This window comes from Monodelphis domestica, chromosome 1 (assembly GCF_027887165.1).
Source record: "Monodelphis domestica isolate mMonDom1 chromosome 1, mMonDom1.pri, whole genome shotgun sequence".
Classification (NCBI taxonomy): domain Eukaryota; kingdom Metazoa; phylum Chordata; class Mammalia; order Didelphimorphia; family Didelphidae; genus Monodelphis; species Monodelphis domestica.
In genome coordinates, this window is record NC_077227.1 from 716113303 (window position 1) to 716137246 (window position 23944).

General features: G+C 39.9%; 1 protein-coding gene across 5 annotated transcripts in view; it reads right to left on the bottom strand.

The window, feature by feature from the left end:
* The window catches only part of HYDIN (HYDIN axonemal central pair apparatus protein), a 451163-nt gene that overhangs the window by 187798 nt on the left and 239421 nt on the right, over positions 1 to 23944 (bottom strand). For all 5 annotated transcript variants that reach the window (XR_008917906.1, XM_056824703.1, XM_056824709.1 and 2 more), the window contains exons 21-23: positions 22192 to 22335; positions 12155 to 12298; positions 10524 to 10837 (exon numbers count right to left, since the gene is read on the bottom strand). Coding sequence is in view for 4 of the 5 variants with exons in the window: in XM_056824703.1 (XP_056680681.1) it covers positions 10524 to 10837; positions 12155 to 12298; positions 22192 to 22335 (602 nt within the window). In the remaining variant the exon portion in view is untranslated. The remainder of the gene's footprint in view (positions 1 to 10523; positions 10838 to 12154; positions 12299 to 22191; positions 22336 to 23944) is intronic.

Sequence of the window (23944 nt, forward strand, 5' to 3'; positions counted from 1 at the left end):
CAGTCTGTAGGAGGCACTTATCAAATGTTTATTGAATTGAATTCTGAGCCTAGAGAGGGAGGATTAAGCAATAGGTGTAGGGGAAAGATGGTTTGAAGTATGTCCTGAGAATTAGCAAGGAATCTCACTTTCTGGAGAGGGACTAGCTAATTAACAAGAGCTAAGCGCCTTTGGGAGGAAGCTGTGCTATGAGCAACTGTTAATTAATTCAAGCAGAAGGAGAAAATTCCAAGGGCTCTTTAACACTTAAGCTACAAGCTACTTGCTGGGAGGTTATTAAAAGGAGAGTTGGAAGTGCTATAGGTAATAGAAAGTAAAGACTTGGATGAGAGTAGGAGTGAACATTACAGTTTAGTTAAGTCGTTATTGATAACAGTTTTAAAAACTTTGGGACTAAGTTGTTGTTGTTTTTTTAAACCCTTACCTTCCGTCTTGGAGTCAATATTGTGTATTGGCTCCAAGGCAGAAGAGTGGTAAGGGTTAGGCAATGGGGGTCAAGTGACTTGCCCAGGGTCACACAGCTGGGAAGTGTCTGAGGAACCTAGGGCCTCCCATCTCTAGTCCTGACTCTCAATGCACTGAGCCACCCAGCTGCCCACTGGGACCAAGTTTTTGTATGAAAAAATCTTGCTTTATGTCACCAAGATGGTAATTAAAGTTTAAAGACTTTATTCCGCTATTTTGTTTAATGAGTTGTTTCTTTATATTGGATATCCCCAAAATCTTAGTGTGTTCTAAACTTTAATAGCTTAAAATCACACAAGGATTTTTGGCATACCTTGTATATACATTCAGATCGTGTGTCTTTCCTTCTTTCATCTCTCCATGTTTAGGGAAGAAGCTGTCCACTGGGCCTAGGCAATGATGAATAGATGCCACTATTTACCTGGGGGAAGCTACTAAAATGGGAAACATAGTTCTTAAGAGGAAAAATAATTAATGTAGAGCATAATGGTGTAATTGAATTTTGTTAAAATAACCTGTTGTGGGGGGCAGTTAGGTGGCTCAGTGGGTTGAAAGCCAAATCTAGAGATGAGAAGTCCTGGGTTCAAATCTCAGACCCTTCATGCCTATGTGACCCTGGACAAGTCACTTAACCCCAGTTGCCTAGCCCTTACCTCTCTTCCACCTTGGAACCAATACACAGTCTTGATTCTAAGATGGAAGTTAAGGGTTTAAAAGGGGTGGCAGGGAGAAGAGAAAGAACTTATTAAATGATGACTGAGCTTCAGGTCCTCCTAAAGAGAAGGGAGAAGGACATTCTTTTCCCTCCTTTCCAGCTACAAAGACTGATAAAATACTGTTGATAAAATATTGTGCTAAGCACATAATGGAAGAACACTAATACTTGGTAGGGAGAGATAAGAGTAGGAGAAAAAGATATAGCTACACTGTCATCCCTATTGCCTGGGACAAGATGCCCATTAATTAGGACCAGGAACTGGAGTTGGAAGAAATTTCAAAGGCTGCTTATGGAGGTCCTGGGAAGAGGTGGCCTGTTTGTTTAGTATGGCACTGCCTATTGAAACCCTCGGATCGTCATAAATGAAGATACAGGACAGAGCAGAGAGCAGTCAAGGGGGGAATGGTTTTCAGGTTGCGATGTGGGATTTGGAACAGAGTTGTGCAGTAATGCTGTCGGAGCCTGGGCAAAGCCACCAAGCAGGTCCGCCATGGGAAGGATGGAAGGGCCAGGCACAGAGTTTGAGTTTAAAAATGTAGATAGCAACAGAATGCCAGTGTGGATCTGGAACAGATGGCTTAAGCTGCTCATCAGACTGGTCGTGAGCTCTGCATATGACAGGTGAGTTGTTCCTGCTCCTTTTGTGGGGGTTCAGGGCGCAGCTGCAAGAACAGAGCTGAAACTCCGAGCTCTTGGTGGTTATGTCACCTTCACTGCCATAGCAGAGAGAGTCAATGAGCAATAAAGGAGTAAATGCCAAATTCTGCCAACAAGTTTTCATTTGACAGCTCCCCTCCTTGGGTGCACAAGAAACAAGAGAGACAGCAACAATTCCTAAATCAATGTCAGTGCCTCTGCTGGGCTATGATGAATATCAAAACACATTTCCCCAAAGCAGAAATCAGCAGGCCTTCATAAACAGTCAATAATGTTATTTATCACTAAAAAGATCATGCTGAGCCTCCCTTCAGAATCTCAAGCCCAGTCTTTCATGGCTGTAGATTCCCGAGCAGTGAAAATCTGGGGAGGGAAAATCAGCTTCACAGACGCCCAGTGAGAATGTCCTGAATGAAAAGACAGACTTTTCACTGAGTTAGAGTCAAATCATTTGATTTCTCTGAGGATAGTTAGCTTTACATACATATCTGTAGGCGTAAGAGAATTCTTGATTAAATCATGAAGGACCAAGGTCATAAGGGAGGTATAAAGTATGCTATGGAATTTAGTGAAGGGATCACACTTAGTTGGGGAGATCAAGGAAAGCATTCTGAAGGAAGGATCCCTGGAGATAGGTCTTAAAACAGAAGTGTTTTAATTTAATGTGTTTCACTGAAACATAGGATGGCAGTTTATTTTTCAAGATGGCCTCAACTGATCATGCCATCCAACCTAGAACAAGATGGTGGAGGTAATAATAATGCACAAGATCTAAGGGCTGGAAGAGACTTCAGAGGCCAGCCTGTCCAAGAATCCTTTCTCTAAGGTCCCTTCAAAGAGTTTATTCAGGCTTGGCTTTAGGACTGCCACTGAGGAGGAATCCATTACCTCTTAAGCTAACTGATTTCACTTTTGGATGGCTCCAACTATTAGGAAGTTTTTACTTATATCCAGCTTAAATGGACCTCTTTGCAACTTTTGCCCATTACTCCTAATTGTATCCTCTAGGGCTGAACAAAGAAACTTCTTTTCCACATAACAGTCCTTCAGGTACTTGAAGACATCTCCTCTAAGTCTTATCTTTTCCAGACTAAACAATCTACTCTCATGAGGATTATTCTCCATTCTTCTCACCATCTTGTTTGCCTTTTCTATATACTCCAGTTTAACCATGGCTTCATTAAGATGTAGCTTCCAGAAGAATGCCAAATTAGACACAGGAGAGAGAGAGAGAGAGAGAGAGAGAGAGAGAGAGAGAGAGAGAGAGAGAGAGAGAGAGAGAGAGAGAGAGAGAGAGACAGAGACAGAGACAGAGAGACAGAGAGAGACAGAGACAGAGAGACAGAGACAGAGACAGACAGAGAGACAGAGACACAGAGACACAGACAGAGAGAGAACAATGCCATTCATTGAAGGCAACAGCAGTGGATGGTTGGGAGTACCTAGTGAGGGTTGGGGGAGAGGGGAGGAGAGGGAAGGAAAGATGGAATTCTTTGGACCCCAGAATCAGAAAAGCCAGAACCAGGTAATGACAAGGTGCAGAGTCATAACATGGAAAATCATTCCCAAATTTATGCTCTGATATTGTGAGTCCTGTGAACTATGAAGACCTAAGACAGAGACTGATTCTCTAGAAACCCAAGGATATTTTCCCTCATTGTGGATATAAATCTTAAGGCAATATCATAAGTATGGAGAAACTCTCTAGGTGCTTAGAAAATGTGACAGTTCAACAAAGGAGTGGGTTTCCTGACTTCCTAATCTCAGTCTGGGGAGCTTTTATCCAAGGTGGACACCCCAAATTAAAATACCTGCGTTGATTATGGGAAGAGAGGGAAAGACCCATCACAGGGGAAAGTTCTCTTGACTGTAAAGGGGGGTAGATAGTAATCTTCCTGTATTTGTTGCATTTGTGAGGGGGGGGGAAGGCCCAAATCACCACCATCCAAATGTGAAATAAGACTTTTGGAATTGAAAAGGCCCAATGCTTGACAGAATAGAATGATCATTTCCATCACTGGGGACCCTTTGAGTCTCTTGCTGAAGCTGAGGATAGGATAGGATTAGGTTCTTTCCCCTTGGAACGTGTGAAGATAGGATTAACTCTCCCCTTGCCTATTTTAAAATTAACCAACAAAAACTAAAAACACGCCTACTTAACACTAAGTAGGGGAGGTCGACAAGCCACTTGCTAAAAGTGGGTGTCAACTCCAGAAATGACTGACCATCCCCTGGAAAGTGCTAAGAAAACTGATGGACTGCAGTTGGTCCCCGTAAAGTGGAGGAAGGGACAAAGTGATGTGGAAAAAGGAGTATAAAAGGCCTGAACTTCCTGTCCAAGAGGGTCTTTAGCCTGAATCTTGGGCTTGTAGGGTCTTGGATTTGGGACTGAGGCTTGGAGCTACGACTTGGGACTTTGACCTGGGACTCTGGCTCTTGGACTGCTTCTGGTAAGACTGCTCCTGGATCTTCTCCTTTGGAGCTTCACTTGGGTGAGTGAGAAGCTGACCCTTTTTATCCCTGGCTTCCGGAGAGATTAGTTCTGGAGAATCCTTACCCTTTTGGAGGAGGCCACATGGGTGGAACCCCTGTTTCATTTACCACCAGGTCCTCTGGCTGAGGATTAACAAGCCCTCCCAAGCTGACCTGAGGACTTGGAGCAACATTTAATGTGATAGGCTAGACATCTTCTCTACCCCCTTTTATATTTCTCTACTTTCACTCCTTCCACCTTTTTGCAAATGAAACTACTAAAAGTCATTTTGACTTGAGCTATAATATTTTTAAATCGGCAACCATAGTATTATCTTAGAATTTTCATATATTTAGTCAAACCCTTAATTTAATTCCTTACAAACATCATAATATTCCAAGAAAAAAAACCCAAATGGTCTTCTTGGCTCCATTAATAGAGGCATAGCCTCCAGCAAAGGAAAGTGCTAGTTCTTTCAATATCACAATATTGACTCATGTTGAGCCTGTGATCCACTAAAAACACCAACATTATGAGTTCTTGTCTAGCCTCTGCATTCCCCTGCCAGGTTTGGGACATTTATTTTTGACACATAAGTATGGACATATTTTCCATATCACAGGAGTTAGGGATGCAGCATCCCTGGGATCTTGAAAATATGAGCAAAATTTTTTGGCTCTCTCTTCTTACCAGAGTCTGAATTTTTTCTTTCTTTTTTGGCGTACTTACAGTAAAATAAATTGTGTATATTTATGGTATTAAAAGACAAATGTGTTGGTATGCAGTACTATACATATATTTTATGCATCTCTGAGTTTCTAATTTTTTTCTTTGTCATCTCCTGGTCTTAAGTGTGCTGTCTGCAGCTTTCACAAAATTCCAAAAATTCCCATTTGATTTCCTATGCCAACCAGTGATGCCACAGTGGGGAAAGTTGTGATGTGGAAGGGATAACCATCCAGAACGTTATGTTCTTCTCTCATAGGGTTTCATTCCATTCAACCCAGCCCATTTTGTTGATTTTTTTTGAGTCTGGTCTAAATTCTATCATTTCCAACTGGATTCTCAACAGCTTTCCCTACTGTGTCTATATCAATGACCATATACTCAAAGTATTTAAGAAAAAACACATTATCTCTTCTTCTTTCTTACTTTCCTATTTTTGTCAAAGGTCCAGCAATTCTTTTCTTTTTAAACCCTTACCTTCTGTCTTGGAGTCAATACTGTGTATTGGTTCTAAGGCAGAAGAGTGGTAAGGGCTAGGCAATGGGGGTCAAGTGACTTGCCCAGGGCCACACCACTAGGAAGTGTCTGAGGATAGATTTGAACCCAGGAAGGTTCAGCAATTCTTAAGAGTTATCCTTGTATCTTTACTTTTACTCAGCATCCACTTCCAATGATGTACCACATCTTTTCAATTCCACCTTCTCAATATCCCTTGCTTCTTTTCTCCATTTACACAATTCCTTCATACCCACCCTTGTCTAGGTCCTCCTAGGGAAGTTCCAAGGCTGGTCCTTCTGCTCTTTACAGAGAGTTACCAAATCCCTTGTTGCTTTTCCACCTCCTTCCTTTCTATTTTCCCTCTGAGACCATGATGAAGACAGAACTGGAAGAAGAAAAGAAAGAGGGACCCTGGAATCATCCAGGTTGTGTTATCCACACAGTCTATAGTTGAAAACCAGTTAAATGTGTGTATCTAGGCTAGTTCAACACCATAAGTAATGATTTGATATTATTTAATACTTTTTTCAAGTTCTTGAATGCAAGGTTTGAAAGCAAGAAGAGAACTCATCCTTTAAAGGGAAAGGAGGCATTTCTGACTCATCAGGAAGCTGATGGCTGGGGACCAGAGGCAGGAGAGCATGTGCTTACTAAAATAAACCATCTTGTAGAGTGAGGACACCTAAATAGCCATTCATACAGGCATATGTTCCTCCTGAAGTGTTTGGGTGCAGTTTTCCCGAGTCCCTGGGCACCGTGGCTAACATGGCTGCAGTTTCTAACCCCTGCCACTAGAAGACCTTGAGGATGAAGATATCATATCCAGCTGATTCTGAGACGGAAGGTAAAAAGACGTATGGATGATGCTTCTTCTGCCCATTCGTTCTAAGCTATCACTTCCTCTCGAGTCCTCAGAAACCATTCCGGAGAAGGAGACATCCCCACAAGCCAACGTTCCCTTTCCTCTTGACGTTCAGAATGGCTAGTCTGGCCCCTTCAAGGAAAAGCTGACGAAGCTCCGAGCCATCTCTGTAACAAATCCTTCACAGAGATCCTTTTCTCATCATGCTCACTGCTCTAACTGTCCTCATCTGAAGGGAGCGAAGAAACGTATTCTGGTCACCATGTGCCTGCGCCAGCACTCAGACCTGTGCTTCCCCTTCCCAGACCCCTCGATACAGACGTGATTGGAGTGTCACTCAGTGGCGTCGGTATCAATACGTCCTGCTGCACACCACGAAGCATCCTTTTTTCCTCCTCCAGTCTAAGTGCGATATTCCTGGGAAGGAGCCTTTCATTTTATTCAGTGCTCACTCTTTGCAAACTTCTTCACCCTACAGGCGTCTTACTTTGTTCTTGCAATGGAGAATGAAGACTCCAGGAAGAAAAAAGTTCTTGGGATCCCATTAGGGAACAATTCAGACTCAGAATCTCCTGGGATAAACATGCCTATGCGCTATCAGCATCATCACTGTGTTTCTTAAGCATCTCAGACTCAAAGTTTTAAGTGTATTATGACAAGAAAGAATCTGATCAGTAAATAAAATGACCAAGTTTCCATAAGGAAATGCAAAAAGGAAGACCCTTCCCCCCCACCTCAAAGTTTGACTTAGAAATGGGTGGTTGGCCATATAAGGAAGAGGAAGGATAATGTTTTGCCAACATGTACTTTTGAGTATCTGAAGGTATTATCCAGACTTTGAACCAATCTCTCCTGCTACCCTCTTTCTCTCAACTCTTCCCTAAAGTGTTCATGTGGTCTGGCATTGGGGCCTGAAGAACTGAGGCCAGTTTTGGACTGACCACTAAACAACCTATGATGTCCGCCATGACTTGGACTCTGTGACACTTGTCTCGGTTATAGAATGAAGCCACCTTATCCACTTCCAAAGATCTTGTGAGGTTTAAAATGAAATTTTGTAAGAGACAGGCTAGTAAAAACTTACTACAGAAGTGTGAGAAATCTGAATTTTGACAGGAGTCGGGGAAGAACAATGAAGATAGCAGCTTGCTAACTTATGTAAAACTTTAAGGTCTATAAAGAAAGGGCTGTCCATATGCTATTGCATTTGATCCTCATCGTTATAGAGGAGTCACTCTTATCTCCATTTTATAGAGCAGAAAAAAGAGGTGGAGAGAGGTTAAGGGACTTATCCAGAGTCACACAAAGAAGTATCTGGGTCAGAATTCAAACTTGGGACTTCCTGATTCCAAATCTAGCCCTCCACAAAACCCCATTACTAGCTGCTTCATGTAATTTAAGGGTTGAAAATCAGGACCCAGGAGAAGAGTTTGGATGAATCAAGATTACTTACATCGAAAAATAAAAATGAAAACAAATGGTTTAGCATGTTTTCTCACACACACACACATGTATTAGAGTTATCCTCTGGATGATGGCCAAAACATTATCAGATCATCAGTTTATGATTAACGCTAGGCATATTTTTGTCAATATAACTGTTGTGGTTATGATCATGATTCACAAAATCACAGAACTTTGGAGCAGGGACATTAAAAAGCATTTAATCAAAACCCCTCATTTTGTTGATAAGGAAATGGAGTCTCCTCCCTCCAACATGCCTTGCCCAAGGTTATCGAACTAGCTAGCATGTAGCAGAATTAGTGTTAAAATCCAGGACTCCCATGACTGAGATTTCATGCTTAAAGGAGGCGTTGGAGCCAATTCACCCCAAAGAGCTTAGTTTCTCTCTGGATGTCAGATGATGAACTTTAACACCATCACCATCCCATTCACAGAAGTCAATGGCAGAGGTGGGTAGCTCAGTGGATTGAGAACCAGACCCAGATACAAGAGGTCCTGGGTTCAAATGTGGCCTGAGATACTTCCTAGCTGTGTGACCCTGGGCAAGCCACTTAACTCCCATTGCTTAGCCCTTTCCACTCTTCTGCTTTGTAACCAATGTAAAATAGAGACAGAAGGGGAGGGTTTTAAACAAAAAGTCAATGGCAGAGCTGAGGACAGAACCTAGGGTTTTTGTTTCCAGTTTAAGAAATACCATATTATATTTCTATTTGCTTATTTACTTTTCTCCTTCAAGACATACACCAAATACTCCTGATCACACCTGCTGATTACGCTGCTAACACAGAAGCACTGAGAACAAGAGCCAGGAGCTAGGATTGATTGCAGAAGAGCGCTCCGCTTAGTTCAGAAGAGAGATCTTCTCCTGTCCAAGTCTCTGCATTTGTTCCCTGCAAACTCCCCGCATGCTCATGCCACTCAGTACCAAAGAAGGTGAATGACAACCTTGAGGGAGATCTTGGTCAATCTATGCAGACACAAACCGCTGCCAAACTAGGGCAATGGAATGGCTTTGGCCATATACAGTTTTAAATGTCATCATTTTAATTGCAGGTTCTGCAGATCCAAAAAGAAAAAAAAGAAAGACGGTCCTGTGGCCCCAGTGGGGACAAAGCTCATTAAGCCGTGCTCTACATATCACTCCACAGAAGCAGATGGGCAATGCCCATTATGCCAGGTTGACTTGCTTTCCCACAATTATTTAAAATGCTCAATATTGACATGCAAAACAAAAACGGTGTGTTGGTACATTGCTTGGGTTTTCTCTGGGCTACTTAATGAGTATTCTGATGGGTGGGGGCTCTGGTGAGTGCTGGCTGCACACTCCAGCAAGGTCTTGGATGGTCATTAGGTACCCGCTGGAGACACCAGAGAGAGCACATGATCGCTTCATTAACAGGCACAGAACTGAAGAATGGGCTCTGATTGTCAGATAGGAAACGGGGATCACACAGAAGCGTTAACAAGTCAGGAAAATGAGTATGAAGCACCTTCATGATACAATGGGCCTCAGAAATGAAGGTCAGGCTAATTAAAATCTGAAAACTGTCTCTGCCTCTGAGTTGCCTAGAGAAAAGAAAGATGTATTCAGAAGCACCAATACCCTAGTGAACATTGGAATAGACAAATAATTCTACCCAGGAATATCTGAAATGGAAATTTTTTTTTTATTCCCAAAGAAGGATATTCAAAATTAAAATGAAATTCAGGATTAGATTTTAATTGGATTAAAATCTTATTTGCCAAAAGGGCTATCTCCAAATTTCTAAATTGTTTATTTATATATTTTATTATATATTATTTTATATAATCTATATAAACATTATAAATTCTACTTTTCTCTGCTGTACTCTCATTTGGCTATTTTCCATCACATTAAAGGATCTTATATTTGATGTATTTGTTATAGGAAGTAGCTGGTAGTGCAATAGTCTCTTAGTCAGGAAAACCCAAGTTCAAATCTGGCCTCAAACACTTCCTAGTTATATGATGCGAGGTAAGACACTTAACCTCTGTTTGCCTCACCTTCCTCAGCTATAAATTGGGGATAATAAGAGGGCTTTCTTCACAGGGTTGTTAACAATTGCTTAGCCTGGTGTCTGGCACATAATAGATGCTATATAAATGCTATGGTCTCTGTTAAATAAAGGTAATAAAAGATGGTAGCTGTTGTTCTTGGAATATGGGATTGGGGCTCAGAGAAACCTTTGGTATTATTAGAAGAACAGTAAATGGTTAACTTAAGGCATGCAGCTCAGCACTGAACTAGATGACCTCTGAGATCTCAGTCCATTTGGAGAGGGTGTACGCTAGCATCGCCTGGTCTGATGAATTTGTTCAGAATGATTGATTAGCTTATGGAAGGAACTCTCCAAACTACCCACAGACATTTCTCCCAAACCTTCAGTAGGATTCAAGGTATCTTTAGAAAGATAATCCTTGTAATTGGGTAGATTTAGGATTAGGGACATCCTCATGGATGGTGCTGCTTTCATTTAGTTGAAATGTGGTATTTCCAGAGATTCCACTAAATCTGGATCTGGAATGTTTCCTAGGAAGACAAAGATGAGGGCTGCAGGGAACCAGGTTCAAACTCTAAATAAGAAAGGAAAGAACAGAAAGGAGAAAACCACAAGGAGATGAAACAGGCCAGAGACTACCTTATCTGGTTTTCCTTGTTGTCCACGAGAAAGGACCATCGGAATTTCACCATCAGGGGGCTGCAGTTGACCATCTGGATGTAGCGAATCACCTCGGTATCGTTCAGGATGCAGCCAAAGTCCAATTCCATGGTCTCAAAGGTGAGGTTAGGGAAATGCACTTCTCCTCTCAGGCTCATCTGGTCCACTTGGGGGTGCTCTAAATACTTGATGGCCAGGACTTCTTCTGCTACCCATTGGTTTAAATCATTTCGCATGAAAGGATCAAACTTGACCAACAGTTTCTTCTCTTCTCCAACGGCCATTTCCATAGGCTGTGGACAAGAAACGTGAGCCATTTTTTATCCTGTGCATTGTAATGTTTTAGGAATAACAGCTCAGTCTTCAGACTATTTCCCATCATGCCGTGTATTCACCAATAAAAGTTTAATGTACCTCAATCTGTTTTGCATCTAATTTTGGAATATAAAAAGAAGGCCTACTATAAAGAAATCTTGGCATGAGAAATTAAGGGGTTGAGGTTACAAAAAGGGTTGTAACATAAATTGTAAGTTATAAGGATAAAGGGTTAGAAGGAGAATCTAAATAAATAGCTCCAATTTCACTAAATAATAATAATAACTCTCATTTTCATAGCACTACATGTTATCTCTCTTTTTTGGTTAAAGATTTTATTTTACCAAATACATGTAATAACAAATTTCCACCTAAATTTTCCAAGGTTATTTGTTCCAAATTTTCTCCCTCTCTCTTTTCCCTCCCCATTTCCAGAACTGGCAAGCAATTCCATCTGGATTATATATGTATCATTATGTAAAACATATCTCTATAGTGTTCATTTTTGTTAAGAGAATAATCACATAAAACCAAAATCTCAAATGGGTTATCTCTCTTGATCCTCACAACAACCTGCAATGAAGATGCTATTATTCTCCCCTTTTTAGGGATGGGAAAACTGAGGTGGTCTGCCCAGGGCTGCCCAGCTAGTGAGCTTCTGAGACAGGATTTGAGTTCTACGTATATATATCCTACTTAGCTGTCTCATGTTTGTTCTATGAAAATGAGGGCGAGTTCATGGACAGAAATGTTTTAAAATCAGATCTGATAAAGGATCAACTTTAACAAGCCTTTGGGAAAGGGTCATCCGAGTTCTTAGCTAATGGCTCTCATCCAGGGGGTTCTGGTAGTAAAACTGATCGTCTGATGAAAGATGCAGATAATGACTCTTAATCAATCAGATAATCAATAAACACCGATTAAGTGCCTCTAGACTAACTTCCCATTAGGTAGCCCTGAGTGGAAAGCGGGGCCAGCGCCCATCTTTGTCTTGTCACTGGAAGGGTGGCGAGCCAGTGTTTTAGACAAAATCCTTGGGGACCAGGCACGGGACCTGCGCCCTGGCAGTGAGGAAACGGGCCGCGTGGAGGAGCCTGGGTTTTAGATAAATGTCCAACTGCCCAGCCCTTACTGCGCTTCAGGCTTAGAGCAAGACTTAGAAGGGTTTTGAAACGGCAGAAACCAAAGGGCCAGTTGATGCTCAGCCTCCCGGTGCTCCGAGGGCTGGGGGGCGGCTCACAGCTCTCCTTCGCCCACATGACCCCCCCCCCCCCCCCCAGCTGGCGTCCACTTACCCCACAGGGCTGGAACAGAATGGACTTGTCCACGTCGCACAGGTAGAAGGGCTCTCTGGTGGACAGAATCACCCGGACTGGCAGAGAGGAGACGTTTTTTAGGGTGAGAGGCTTGAATTCTGGTTCCAGCTCGCTTTGCGCTTCCTGTCCATTGGCAAAAGCAAAATTAATGAGTAAGCAAACACATCAGCTATCTGTGTCCTGCTCAGCTAGCAGTTTGTGAAAGAAACATTCACAACGAAGACAAGGGGGCAGCTAGGTAGATCAGTGGCTAGAGAGCCAGGCCTGGAGAAAGGGGAGGTCCTGGGTTCAAATCTGACCTCAGATACTTCCCAGCTGTGTGACCCTGGGCAAGTCACTTGACCCCCATTGCCTAGCCCTTACTGCTCTTCTGCCTTGGAGCCAATGCTTATATCAATTCTAATAGAGGCCAGAGCTTTTCTTCTTTCCTTTTTTTTTTTTTAAAACAACTAATATAAAGCCAGAAGAAAAACGAAAAGGATATGTAACATGCAAGCACACCTCTAATTGGACCCTTGAAAGCAAATGGCAGTTTGGGGGCTCAGTGGATGGAGCATGGGCCTAGAATCAGGAAAACCTGAGTTTTAATCTAGCCTCAGACATTTTCTAACTGTGTGACCCGAAGTAAATCACTTAGCCCCATTTGCCTCAATTTCCTCATCTGTTGATTGAACTGGAGAAGGAAAAGGCAAACCACTCCAGTATCTTTGTCAAGACAACCCAAAATGTGGTCATGAAGAATTGGACATGACTGAAAAATGACTGAACAACAACCAAATGCAATAAAGGAAATATGGAAAGAAGAAAAGAAATAAACCCAAGTCTGTAAATTCATGCAAAAGTTTACCTGATGTAAAGAAATCGTCCTAATGGGAAGACTGAAAGATCTAAAACAAGCCTTCATCAGCAAATATTTTTACTTGCAAAAGAGTGAGATAGGACAGCCCAAAGCAAGCTAGTTTAAAATATATCCTCATTTCTGAAATCTTACGGAGGATGCCAGAAGATTATGAGCAATAGAGCCTCGTAAAAGCCAGAAAAGCAGTGGAGGGTGAACCCAATTGAAGGAAAACTTGGCGAGGACACCCAACGGAGCCAAGTCATTCCGAGGGAATTTAAGGACAAAACTAGAAGGAGAACAAAGCAAATGAAAGATAGACAATATCTGCAAAGACCTTTGTGACTCTTCCCACCATCAAGACCAGAAGAGCCACCACACTTCTACTACAACATCAGGGTCTCATATAAGCTTATAGAGGGCTTAGAGATGGCACTGATGAAGACAAAGATGGCAGAAGTGGCTTGGCTAGACAAAAGCTATAGAGAAGACCTTTGTGCTAGAGGGGATGCCAATGGAGAGCACCATATGGAGAAGACCTTTGTGCTAGAGGAGATGCCAATGGAGAGCACCATATAGAGAAGACCTTTGTGCTAGAGGAGATGCCAATGGAGAGCACCATATAGAGAAGACCTTTGTGCTAGAGGAGATGCCAATGGAGAGCACCATATAGAGAAGACCTTTGTGCTAGAGGGGATGCCAATGGAGAGCACTATATAGAGAAGACCTTTGTGCTAGAGGAGATGCCAATGGAGAGCACCACATAGAGAAGACCTTTGTGCTAGAGGGGATGCCAAAGGAGAGCACCAGGTACCTACAAGAAGGAAAGATGGAACACCTCCCCCTTCCCCAAAGAAAACAGATCCTTAGTATCATTGTAAGAGGAGACCAAGAGAACACTGACAGCTACTCCTGGCATATGGTTATGTTCCCATCTCTCTAACATGTTTATGAAAATAGACTTCCCACACTCCAAGGAAATCCTCGATGAGGATAAAATAAAGGAAGAGGCACAATTTCACAGGAGAGATCTCATCCTAAGCCACGTATTTACCATCACATAATTGACTGAAAGGCAGATCAAGCAGGAGGTCCCATGGTGTGCATTGTTTACTGTTGTAGGGAATTTGATCTGTGATTAATTGGTAGCTCTTGATGGTCTATTGATAGACTATTAAAGATTCAGTTGTTAGGGGGTTGATGGTTGAAATTTCCAGTTGAGTAGAATCAGCTGTAGATCAGTTATACAAAAAAACTTACTTATTTATATTAAATTCTAAAGGAACAGGGATAGAACAAGGAAATTTAGATATTGAATAGGAAATATTCCCTCATCTAAAACTTCTCACTCCAAAAAACCCAATGAAAACTCCACAAGGAGTGTCTTCTGCCTGAAACCAGGCCTACTCTTAACTCCTTAATCTATCTAAAATATGTGAATACTATTTGACTAAATTAATCTATTTAATTACCTTATTAAATACAATTTAGAAATCCAGACTCTGCTCTCTCCAGTCAGAGAAAGATCTTATCTGACAGTGTCTTCTGCTTGAAGTTGCTCTTTGGTGCCCCCTGGTGGAAATTTCAGAGGGCCAAACAGCTACTCTTCTGTTCAGCTCAGGAATTTTAGAGATTTTTCAAACTAGATACCATTAAAATCTTCCCAAACACTCAGAAGCAGTTCCTCAACAAGGACAATCCGAGGAGTGATCATTGGTTTACTGTCCTTTCCCAAGGCTCCTTGGGAAAATTCTTTCCCACCATCCCTTAAGGATTCCACTCTGAATTAAAGCTTGTCAAAAATATGTCTTCAGCTCTCACTTATTCCTATTTTATCAAGAGTCTCTAATTGCTTACCTAATTAACAAATAACTTACTATGTTATTGACTAGGGAGAACTTTTTGATTCAATAGAACAAGCTTCCACGTTAAAGGCTCTCCTCCAAACAAATATCTCCAAGGAGTGCATAAAAATGATACGAGATTGGGAGCAACCAGGTGACTTAACGAATTAAGAGCCAGGCCCAGAGATGGGAAGTCCTGGGTTCAAATCTGGATTTAGAAACTTTCTACCTCTGTGACCCTGAACAAGTCACTTCATCCCAGTTGTCTAGCTCTTACTACTCTTCTGCCTTAGAACCAATATTGAGTATTGATTCAAAGATCTTCAAATGTAAGGTTTTAAAAAATAAGCATAGGAAAAACAAAGTGGATGAAGAATAACACTTGTTTTGTTCAAACTTTGAGATGTAGTTAGACTTGTAGAGTTCATTGATTGACACGGTAAACAAAAGATCAACAACAATAACAATAAACTGTGAGTGAGTCCCAGTGATGAACAAGAGGAGAGGGCTGGAGGACCAAAAACATCACCATGAAGAAAGTCTGGCTTTTTTTTAAACCCTTACCTTCTGTCCTGGAATCAATATTAAGTCTTGAGTGGTACAGGCTAGACAATGGGTGTTAAGTGACTTAACCAGGGTCACACAGCTAGAGGATATATCTTTTAAATACTTACATGCTCACTGGTATTGTTTATCCGTCTGACTTGTAAGTCATGGCACATTATAGCCTCCAAAGAACTGAAAATAATATCACTCAGAGGGAAATGGAGAAGCAGTATGGTGGGTGTGAGTAAGCTACATCACACTAAAAACCAGGAATTATGGAGAATAATTGGATTATATGGCTAAAAAAGAATATGGCCAACTGGGAGAGGATGGGGAGAATGATAATGATTATAATACGATAATGACGATGGCTAACATTTATTATGTGTTTACTTTGTGCCAGGCACTTTGCTTAGCACTTTACAAATATTATCTAATCTAAACAAAAGCAACCCTTTGAGGTAGTCATTGTTATTTTCCATATTTTGTAGTTAAGGAAATTGAGGCAGAGATTAAATGATTGCTTAGGAACATACATCTAGTAATTGTCTGAAGCTAGACTTGAACTCAGGCCTTCCTGATTCCAAGTCCAATATTCTCTTTTTATTTTTTATTCTCATGAGGTCAAAGCACATTAGGGATCTCTTCTGTGGTGAGTTTTGGAGTGGGCATGGGCAAGAGTCATGTAGAATGGGCATATCTTGCTTGGAGAGAATATCCACATGGGCATCATTCCAGACTCATTTTGAGTATATGAAAATTGGGGAAACTAGGTGGCTCAGTGGATAGAGAGCAAGGTTTGGAGATAGGAGATCCTGGGTTCAAATTTGGTCTCAGATACTTCCTAGCTCTGTGACCTAGGCAAATCACTTAACTCCAATTGCCTAGCCCTTACCATTTTGTTTTTGTTTTTTGCTTTGGAATCAATATTTAGTATTGATTCCAAGACAGGAGGCAAGAGAATATATATATATATATATATATATATATATTTATATGTGTGTGTGTGTGTGTTTGTATTTATATGGAGAGAGAGATGAACAAGTGGATAGATAGATGATGGATGGATGGATAGATGGATGGATAGACAGATATAAATATAGATATGCTACATATATAAGTGAAAATTATACATAATACTAGCTTTGTTTAACAAACTCCTTGGGTTTTTTTTAATAAACAACAACAGACCTGAGAAATGGAGCTCTGGGAGTAAAAAGCAGAATTTTGAAATCAGAGTTGGCAAAAAAATTCTATATCAAATTCTTGGCCTCAACAATTGATTGACTGAGCCAGTTATGTTCTCTTGTGGATGACTTAGTTTTTAAAAAATGGCACTTCATATTACTGACAGATAGTGAGATTAAGTCCTCAAATAAAGTAATTTTAAATCAATTTTGTTTTCCTTAAGAAAATCAGAGCAGATTTGTGTCAACCTTAAAATTCTAGATCGAATTTATGGGCACTGGAAGTGCCTGACAAATGACTTTGATGGTAGGGGTGGTGGTGGTGACAGTAATAATGATATTGACAGTGTCAGAAGGAAAAGTCTGGTAAATCAGAGAGCATTGGTGGAATTCTTTTCTCCCCTTATGGTCTTTTGGGGGAAGCAATCCATGTATCAAAAAAAGGGGCAAAACGTCCAGTAACTGGCTTCTACTTATAATCTTGGGTTTCCACACTAAAGCATGGGGAATGCCCATGTATTTTGTTTGAAAAACAACTAAAAATGTGAATTTTGAAAGTGTTCCTCACAAGTAGGCTGTGACTACTTCCAACTTAGTATATAACACATTTTTCTTCCAATTATGTAGATAAGATGACTTTGGTTAGAGTCATACAAAGTTGGGGAAAGGACAGAAATGGAAACCTCTGCACTTTCTTTGTTGGACTATATCGTGATCACTTTCATTAGTTCCTGCTATGCTGGGGCTGAGGTTATCCACCCCTACCACGGGGATACAAATTCTTGCTTTGAACTTGCAGTTCTCAGTTCAATGATTTGGGAATCAGTATTAGCACCATCTGGCTTTTAAATGAGCAGACCCACTGTGGCCTGGAGAAATGTCCACCCAGTGACCTTCCCAGAAGGATGATCCGGCATATTCCAGATACAAAAAGTCACATTTGGTTGGTTTTGGCCCGGAGCCACATGGAGAACAGTGATGAGGAGGGGTCGATAGACAAATGATCTATCCTATTCTCAACTGACCTATTCTCCCTAGGTTGTTTTTCTTACAACTTTCAGCAGGGAACATTTTCTACCTTTAATACTGGGACATCATGATATAAACTGTCTGCTGGCTTCTGAGCTGACCTTTTCAGTCCTATATAGATGTGGTTGTGTCTCTCTGGCTTATGAATGATGGTTATTTTTTAAAAAGCCAGTATTTGAGAAAACAGGAGAATATTTTTTATCAGGTCTGCTGATTTCATCATCCTCTCTTAGTTGGAGCATATCATTTTAAACAGAAAATTTGAAGGCAGAATATATAACTTAGTGGCACATAATGAGATCTTAGCATCAAAATATACAAGATGCTGGATAATAAATTCACCCTCCTTCAATATCCTTAATGCTAACAAAATGCAAAGAGACATCAAATAAAAGATGTGGAATAGTCGCAAAAAAGGAAAGGGCAACAGAGAAAATGAAAAACAATAATCAGAAATAGCAGGATCACAATAGAATAAATAAATGCTACTAAAGAAAGCAAAGCAAGGAAAAATCTCCAAAAGGAAATAGTAAAACTATAATAGCAACCAAAAGACCAAAAGAAAGAATGGATGTAGTGAGAGTCTTCAAAATGATTTTGAATTCCAGTAAAAGACATATAAGTATACTTTTAATACATTTAAGACTGGAAATAAAAATCTAAAAGGTGAATTCAAGAAGATAAACATAGAAACTGATAAAATAGAAGATGGTGAAAGATTTCAGTGGATTTTCTGAGAACTGACTGTGAATCTAATAGAAAAATAAACCAGAGATTAAATAAAAAATGGAGCAATTTTTAAAAAAAGGTAATATTTGAGTAAGATCTCTAACCACCTCAAATTGAATCAACAGAGTACTAGAAGATGAAGTTTAGTGGAGAAATCTGGGAAATATAGGTCTCAGAAAATACAAAGAAATAAAGTCTAAATATCATATTACAAGAATTAAGAAAATTGCGGTGTGGACAGAGTTCAAATCAATAGAATTCAGAGGAGGCCAAAAGAGAAGAATTCTGTTTAACTCTCTCAGAAATATAATCACCATGTTTTAGATCTTCAGAGTCAAGTAGAATCTTGCAAACAGCCAGGAGGAAGCAAATTACAATTATCAACAAGCACTAATTTGTATTGCTCATGATTACTCACTGAAAGTGTGCAGAATGCAATATACTGAAAAAAAAATGAAATTGGCCCCCAAATCACCTATCGTGCAAAACTGAACATACTCCAGTATGAGAAAAGATAGTTTTCAATGAGGTCCGAAACTGTTTTCTTAAGGAGAAATACAGAATTAAGCAGAGACTGATGTGAAAATTGCCTAAGCAGATGAAACTTGTATAAGGCATTATAGAACTGAATGCAAGTAAAAAGTCAAGGATAAGTCAATGTTAACATGCTCATGGAAAGGGGAAAAATCTAAAATAACATTTAGTATAAGGGTCCTTAAAAGAATTTGAGGGGGAAATCCCTTGAAAGGAAAACAAGTGGCCTATATCTAGAGGACTGATGGAAAGAGATAGGGAGAAGCAAAATAACATTTCATAAAACTGGGCACTCCAAGCCAAGGGTAATCCAAAAAAGAGCTATGAAATAGGGGATGGAGAGTAATGCCTAAATCATACTTCTAACTCAGTAAAATGCCAATTCTAGTGTTTACCACAATCCACAATTTGTTCAATTTCTTATCTAGTAATAGAAATTGTCATACATATTTAAGCAAGAAAATGTAGATTAAATGTAGATTTTAAAAATATAAAATGTAGAATAAAAAAAGAATTCCATGAAGGAATCGAGATGAAAGCAATGACTCAAACTGATTTAGTACCTTTTACTGGTCATTTTTCTGGCCAAAATCATTGCTTCCATGACAACAGAATTCTCTTCATGATTTTTTTTTTGCAATGTAGAATAATTCAGAATATGTCAGAGGGTTTTTTGTCAGTGGTGTCTTTGTAGTCTCTTAAGAATGTTTAGATCACTATCCCAAGGTAATTTCTCTATTTCCTCAACTATTTCCTCTTCCCTTTATCCCCTTCATTCCTTTCTTATAGATGATAGAAAGAGTAGAGTTGAATCACAGTAGATTTGAAAGGTTGCTTCTAGATTCCAAATGAATTTCTATTTAGCATTTTAAAGGATGCTATGGGATTACTGTAATTTCCTTAGGTACCTCCAGGGAAGTCCAACTCTGATGCCAAGGAGGTAACAGTGGATTCTCAAGGTTATGCCATTGGAATATCTCCATTCCTTCACCTCCCCCTCATATATCTACCCCTTTGTGTCTAGCTTTTGTCTCTACTATTCAACAGAAACTACCTTCTTCAAGGTCACCGATGATCTCTTAATCAGTAGCCTGTTCTTAATCTTTATTCTTCTTGCATGTTTGGTCACTCACTTTCTCTGAATAGTCTTTACTCTCTGAGCTTTTGGTGGTGCTTTTCTGTTGTAGTTTCCCTCCTAACCATCAAAGTGATGCTTTCTGGTCTCCATGTCCTTCCCCCTGTGTATATCCCCAGTGCTAGACCACAGTGTTTGACACAGAGTAAATTTTCAGCAAGTGCTTATTGGTTACTGCTTGATTTTCTGAACCACAAAGAGACTTGGAAGATTCTGCTCAAGGAGAGCAGAAGAGGTGCAGAATGAGTACTGAATTTGGAGTCAGAAAACATGGGTTCAAATCCCAGGTCTATCACCTCTTATCTAGATTGCCATGGGAAATAATAATGAAAAAAACAAAGATGGAGAAAGCAGCTGGACTATATACCAAGTGGACACAGAGGACAGTCATTTTGGAAGTGATCTAATTCTGAAGGCACTGAAGGATGACCACTGATGTTATCTGAAGTAGAAGGAGAGGCCATCAACACAGGGAACATATCTCAAACCTTATTAATGCTGTCCAAAGTGACAAGGGGAAAATATTAACTACCATCTCATACATTTACTTCTTCACTGATATAATTTATTATTAAAATAATTTAAATTCAAATAGGAGGAATCCTTGATATGGCCATTAAAAAAGAACAGGCAAGCTTTCCTAAGTACTATTCCAGAATAGAACACATATTTTTCCCCAAACAATTGATGGAAAGATGTGGAGAATATAATATTCTGCTGGGTATTTATTATTATTTTTATTACAAAGCATTTGATTTGGTAAAGGAATATTCTATCTTACAGGATCTTCTGCAAATAGGAGTCTCCCATGATATCTATATAAATTATGCAATATTTCTTAAAATATTCAACAAGAGAGATGATCTTGTGCAATGGTCATCTGATCATTACTATCAGGCAAAGGGTAAAACAGATTCCCAAGATGGCCAGAGATATGTAGATAGTGAGGTTCCCCCAGATGCCTATTTGTAGATGACACCAAACTGACTATCACTCTGGCACACTGGCAGAAACTCTTAAATAAGTGAAGTTGGTCCAACTACGTATATGTAAAAAGCCAAGTGAAGACTACCTCAAAAGGCACACGATCTCTTCCCCCCCAAGAGTTGTGATCTAATGGGGGAGACAACAAGCAAACACACACAAATACACACACATATAAACATAGCAAGCTATATAGAGAATAAATAGAAAATAATGAACAGAAAGAAGATACTGGCATTAAATGGGGTTGGAAAAGGCTTCCTGTTGAAGATGAAAAAAGCAGCTAGGTGGTGCAGTGAATAGTGTCAGGCTTGAAGTCATGAAAACTCATCTTTCTAAGTTTGAATCTAACCTCAGATACTCACTAGCTGCATGATCCTGGGCAAGTCACTTAGCCCTGCTGGCTTCAGTTTCCTCATCTGTAAAATGAACTGAAGGAGGAACTGACAAACCACTCTAGTATCTTTGCCAAAGAAAACCCCAACAAGGGTCACAAAGAATCAAACAGCCAAAACAACCAACCAACAAAAGAAGATGGGAAGGTTTAACCGACAACGCTGGTCCAAAAAGTATGAGTGAATAATTCCCCAAAATACCAACAATTCCAGACAATAAATCCATGTTGTGTTCATTTTTCAGTCCAGTAAAAACAAAATGATTGAAAAAAAAGACATTTCTAGTGAATGAGGGATCCTTTGATTTTGTGTTTTTCACCAATAATGTTCTAAATATAATTTAAAAATTAATTTTAATAACAAATTGCTAAATGTAATTTTCATAGGAATTTACAAACCAGGGGGGTTGGTTGTTCTGGTATAAGATTTTGATTTGATTAAAATTGAGGCTTCAAGGGGCAGCTGGGTAGCTCAGTGGATTGAGAGCTAGCCCTAGAGACGGGAGGTCCTAGGTTCAAATCTGGCCTCAGCCACTTCCCAGCTGTGTGACCCTGGGCAAGTCACTTGACCCCCATTGCCGAGCCCTTACCACTCTTCTGCCTTGGAGCCAATACACAGTATCGACTCCAAGATGGAAGGTAAGGGTTTTTAAAAAAAATTGAGGCTTCAAAATAAATAATTCCAAGATAGAGATTTTATATTAATCCATTATTAAATTTTATTTTCCAAAACAAAAATCTCTCTATGAACATGTCAGATGTCAATTGATACATACATATTAACCCAGGTACTGACCTTTTCCAGGTGGTATAGGATCTGCTTGGTTGAGAGTTGTATGATGGGTGCGATGAACTCACAATTAACATTGACTGTCATGATCTGTGTCTTCCTTACGTTTCCGCCAATGATGGCATAACACACCAGTCGTTCCTTGACTACCTGCATACAAGATTGATGCATGATGGAAAGAGCCAGAAATGGGCAAACCTTCCATTTTTCTGTCTCTTGATTCCTAAGCCAAACTGATAAAGGGTATTGACTAGAAGGAGAACTCTAATCAAAATGATTTTCTAAAGGTTGCACTCAAGTATTTCTTCTGTTAGCATTCATCTTTATAATGTAGCCTGAGCAGTTGTGACAATCCTCATGAGTTTCTGTGTATAGTTATTTAAGCCTAAAGATAAGCTAAATTATACAATTTGTGTCTGATTGGCTGAAAAGAATAATGACTGAGCACACGTTCCTAGAAATTCTCTGCCTTTACCACAGTTGTACACTTGAACATTGCAATGCATATATTAATCTTTCTTTGGTTTGATGGTTGGATTTTTTAATATATCAGGGAATTTATTTCACAAAAAGCTTGTTATTGAGACAAGAAAATTCTCCATGTTTAATGAAATAAAAATATTTTCATTTATGAGAGGAACTTAAGACAGAAGGCTTAGAATAAACTAAAATTGCACACTGTGAGCCTGGGAGAATGGATCTGATATCCATTTAAAAAATAATTTACATTTATCAATCACTGCTGGTGGAGAGCTATAGTAGTTTGGATAATCCAATGTAGTTGCTCTTTCCAAAAAATTTACTGCCTAGAGGACTATATTTGCTCTTACATTCAATAATGAATACATTTGGACTTGAGGCAATTTACTGTACTTCAAACAGAATGAGGGGAGTCAAACTGAAAATGTAACTCAGAAGAAATTGGAAGATGAACCAACTTTTCCATTCTGCTCTCCTCTGCATTCCTTTTTTTGGTCCTCTACTTCAGAATGAGGATAGTATTACCTTCTGGGTCTGAGGATGCAAAGAATCAACCCAAGCTAGCTTGCCTCTTTGGGGGTGTAGCCTTCTCTGGGAAAGGGCACATTATGAAGTATTTGAGTTTAAGAGGACTTCATCAACATTTCTGTTGGGCTGCAGATTCTATAGAGAACAATGATAAGTTCATATTGGAGTGTTTTTACTAAATGTTTTCTCACATCAACCCTGTGGCAGGTAGTGCAAGCATTATTATCCCCATTTTACAGATGAGGAAATTAAGGTCCAGACAGGCAAAGTGATTTCCCAAGGTTACAGAGGTGAAGCGACAAAGCAAAGATGGTAAATTGAGGTGGTATCAAAGTCCACAAAGAAATCAAACAGGTCCAATGTGGGTTTGTTTGTTTACTGTATCCTATGCTCAGAATGCCCCATTTCTCCTTCTCCTCCTGGGTTTCTACTTATCTTTTTCAAAAATTAAACCCTTACTTTCTTAGAATCAATACCATATATTGGTTCTAAGGCAGAACAGTGGCAATGGCTAGACAACTGGGGTTAAGTGACTTGTCCAGGGTCACATGGCTAGAAAGCACCTAAATCCAGATTTGAACCTAGGACCTCCTGTCTCCAAGCCTGAGTCTCAATCCACTGACCCACCTAGTTCCCCTTTCTACCTATGCTTAAAGCCCACTTCAAATGTTACCTCCTTCACATAGTCTCCTCTGACCTTCCAAGTCAGAAATGACCATTGCCCTCAGGTAACACTTGGTTTCATAGCTTA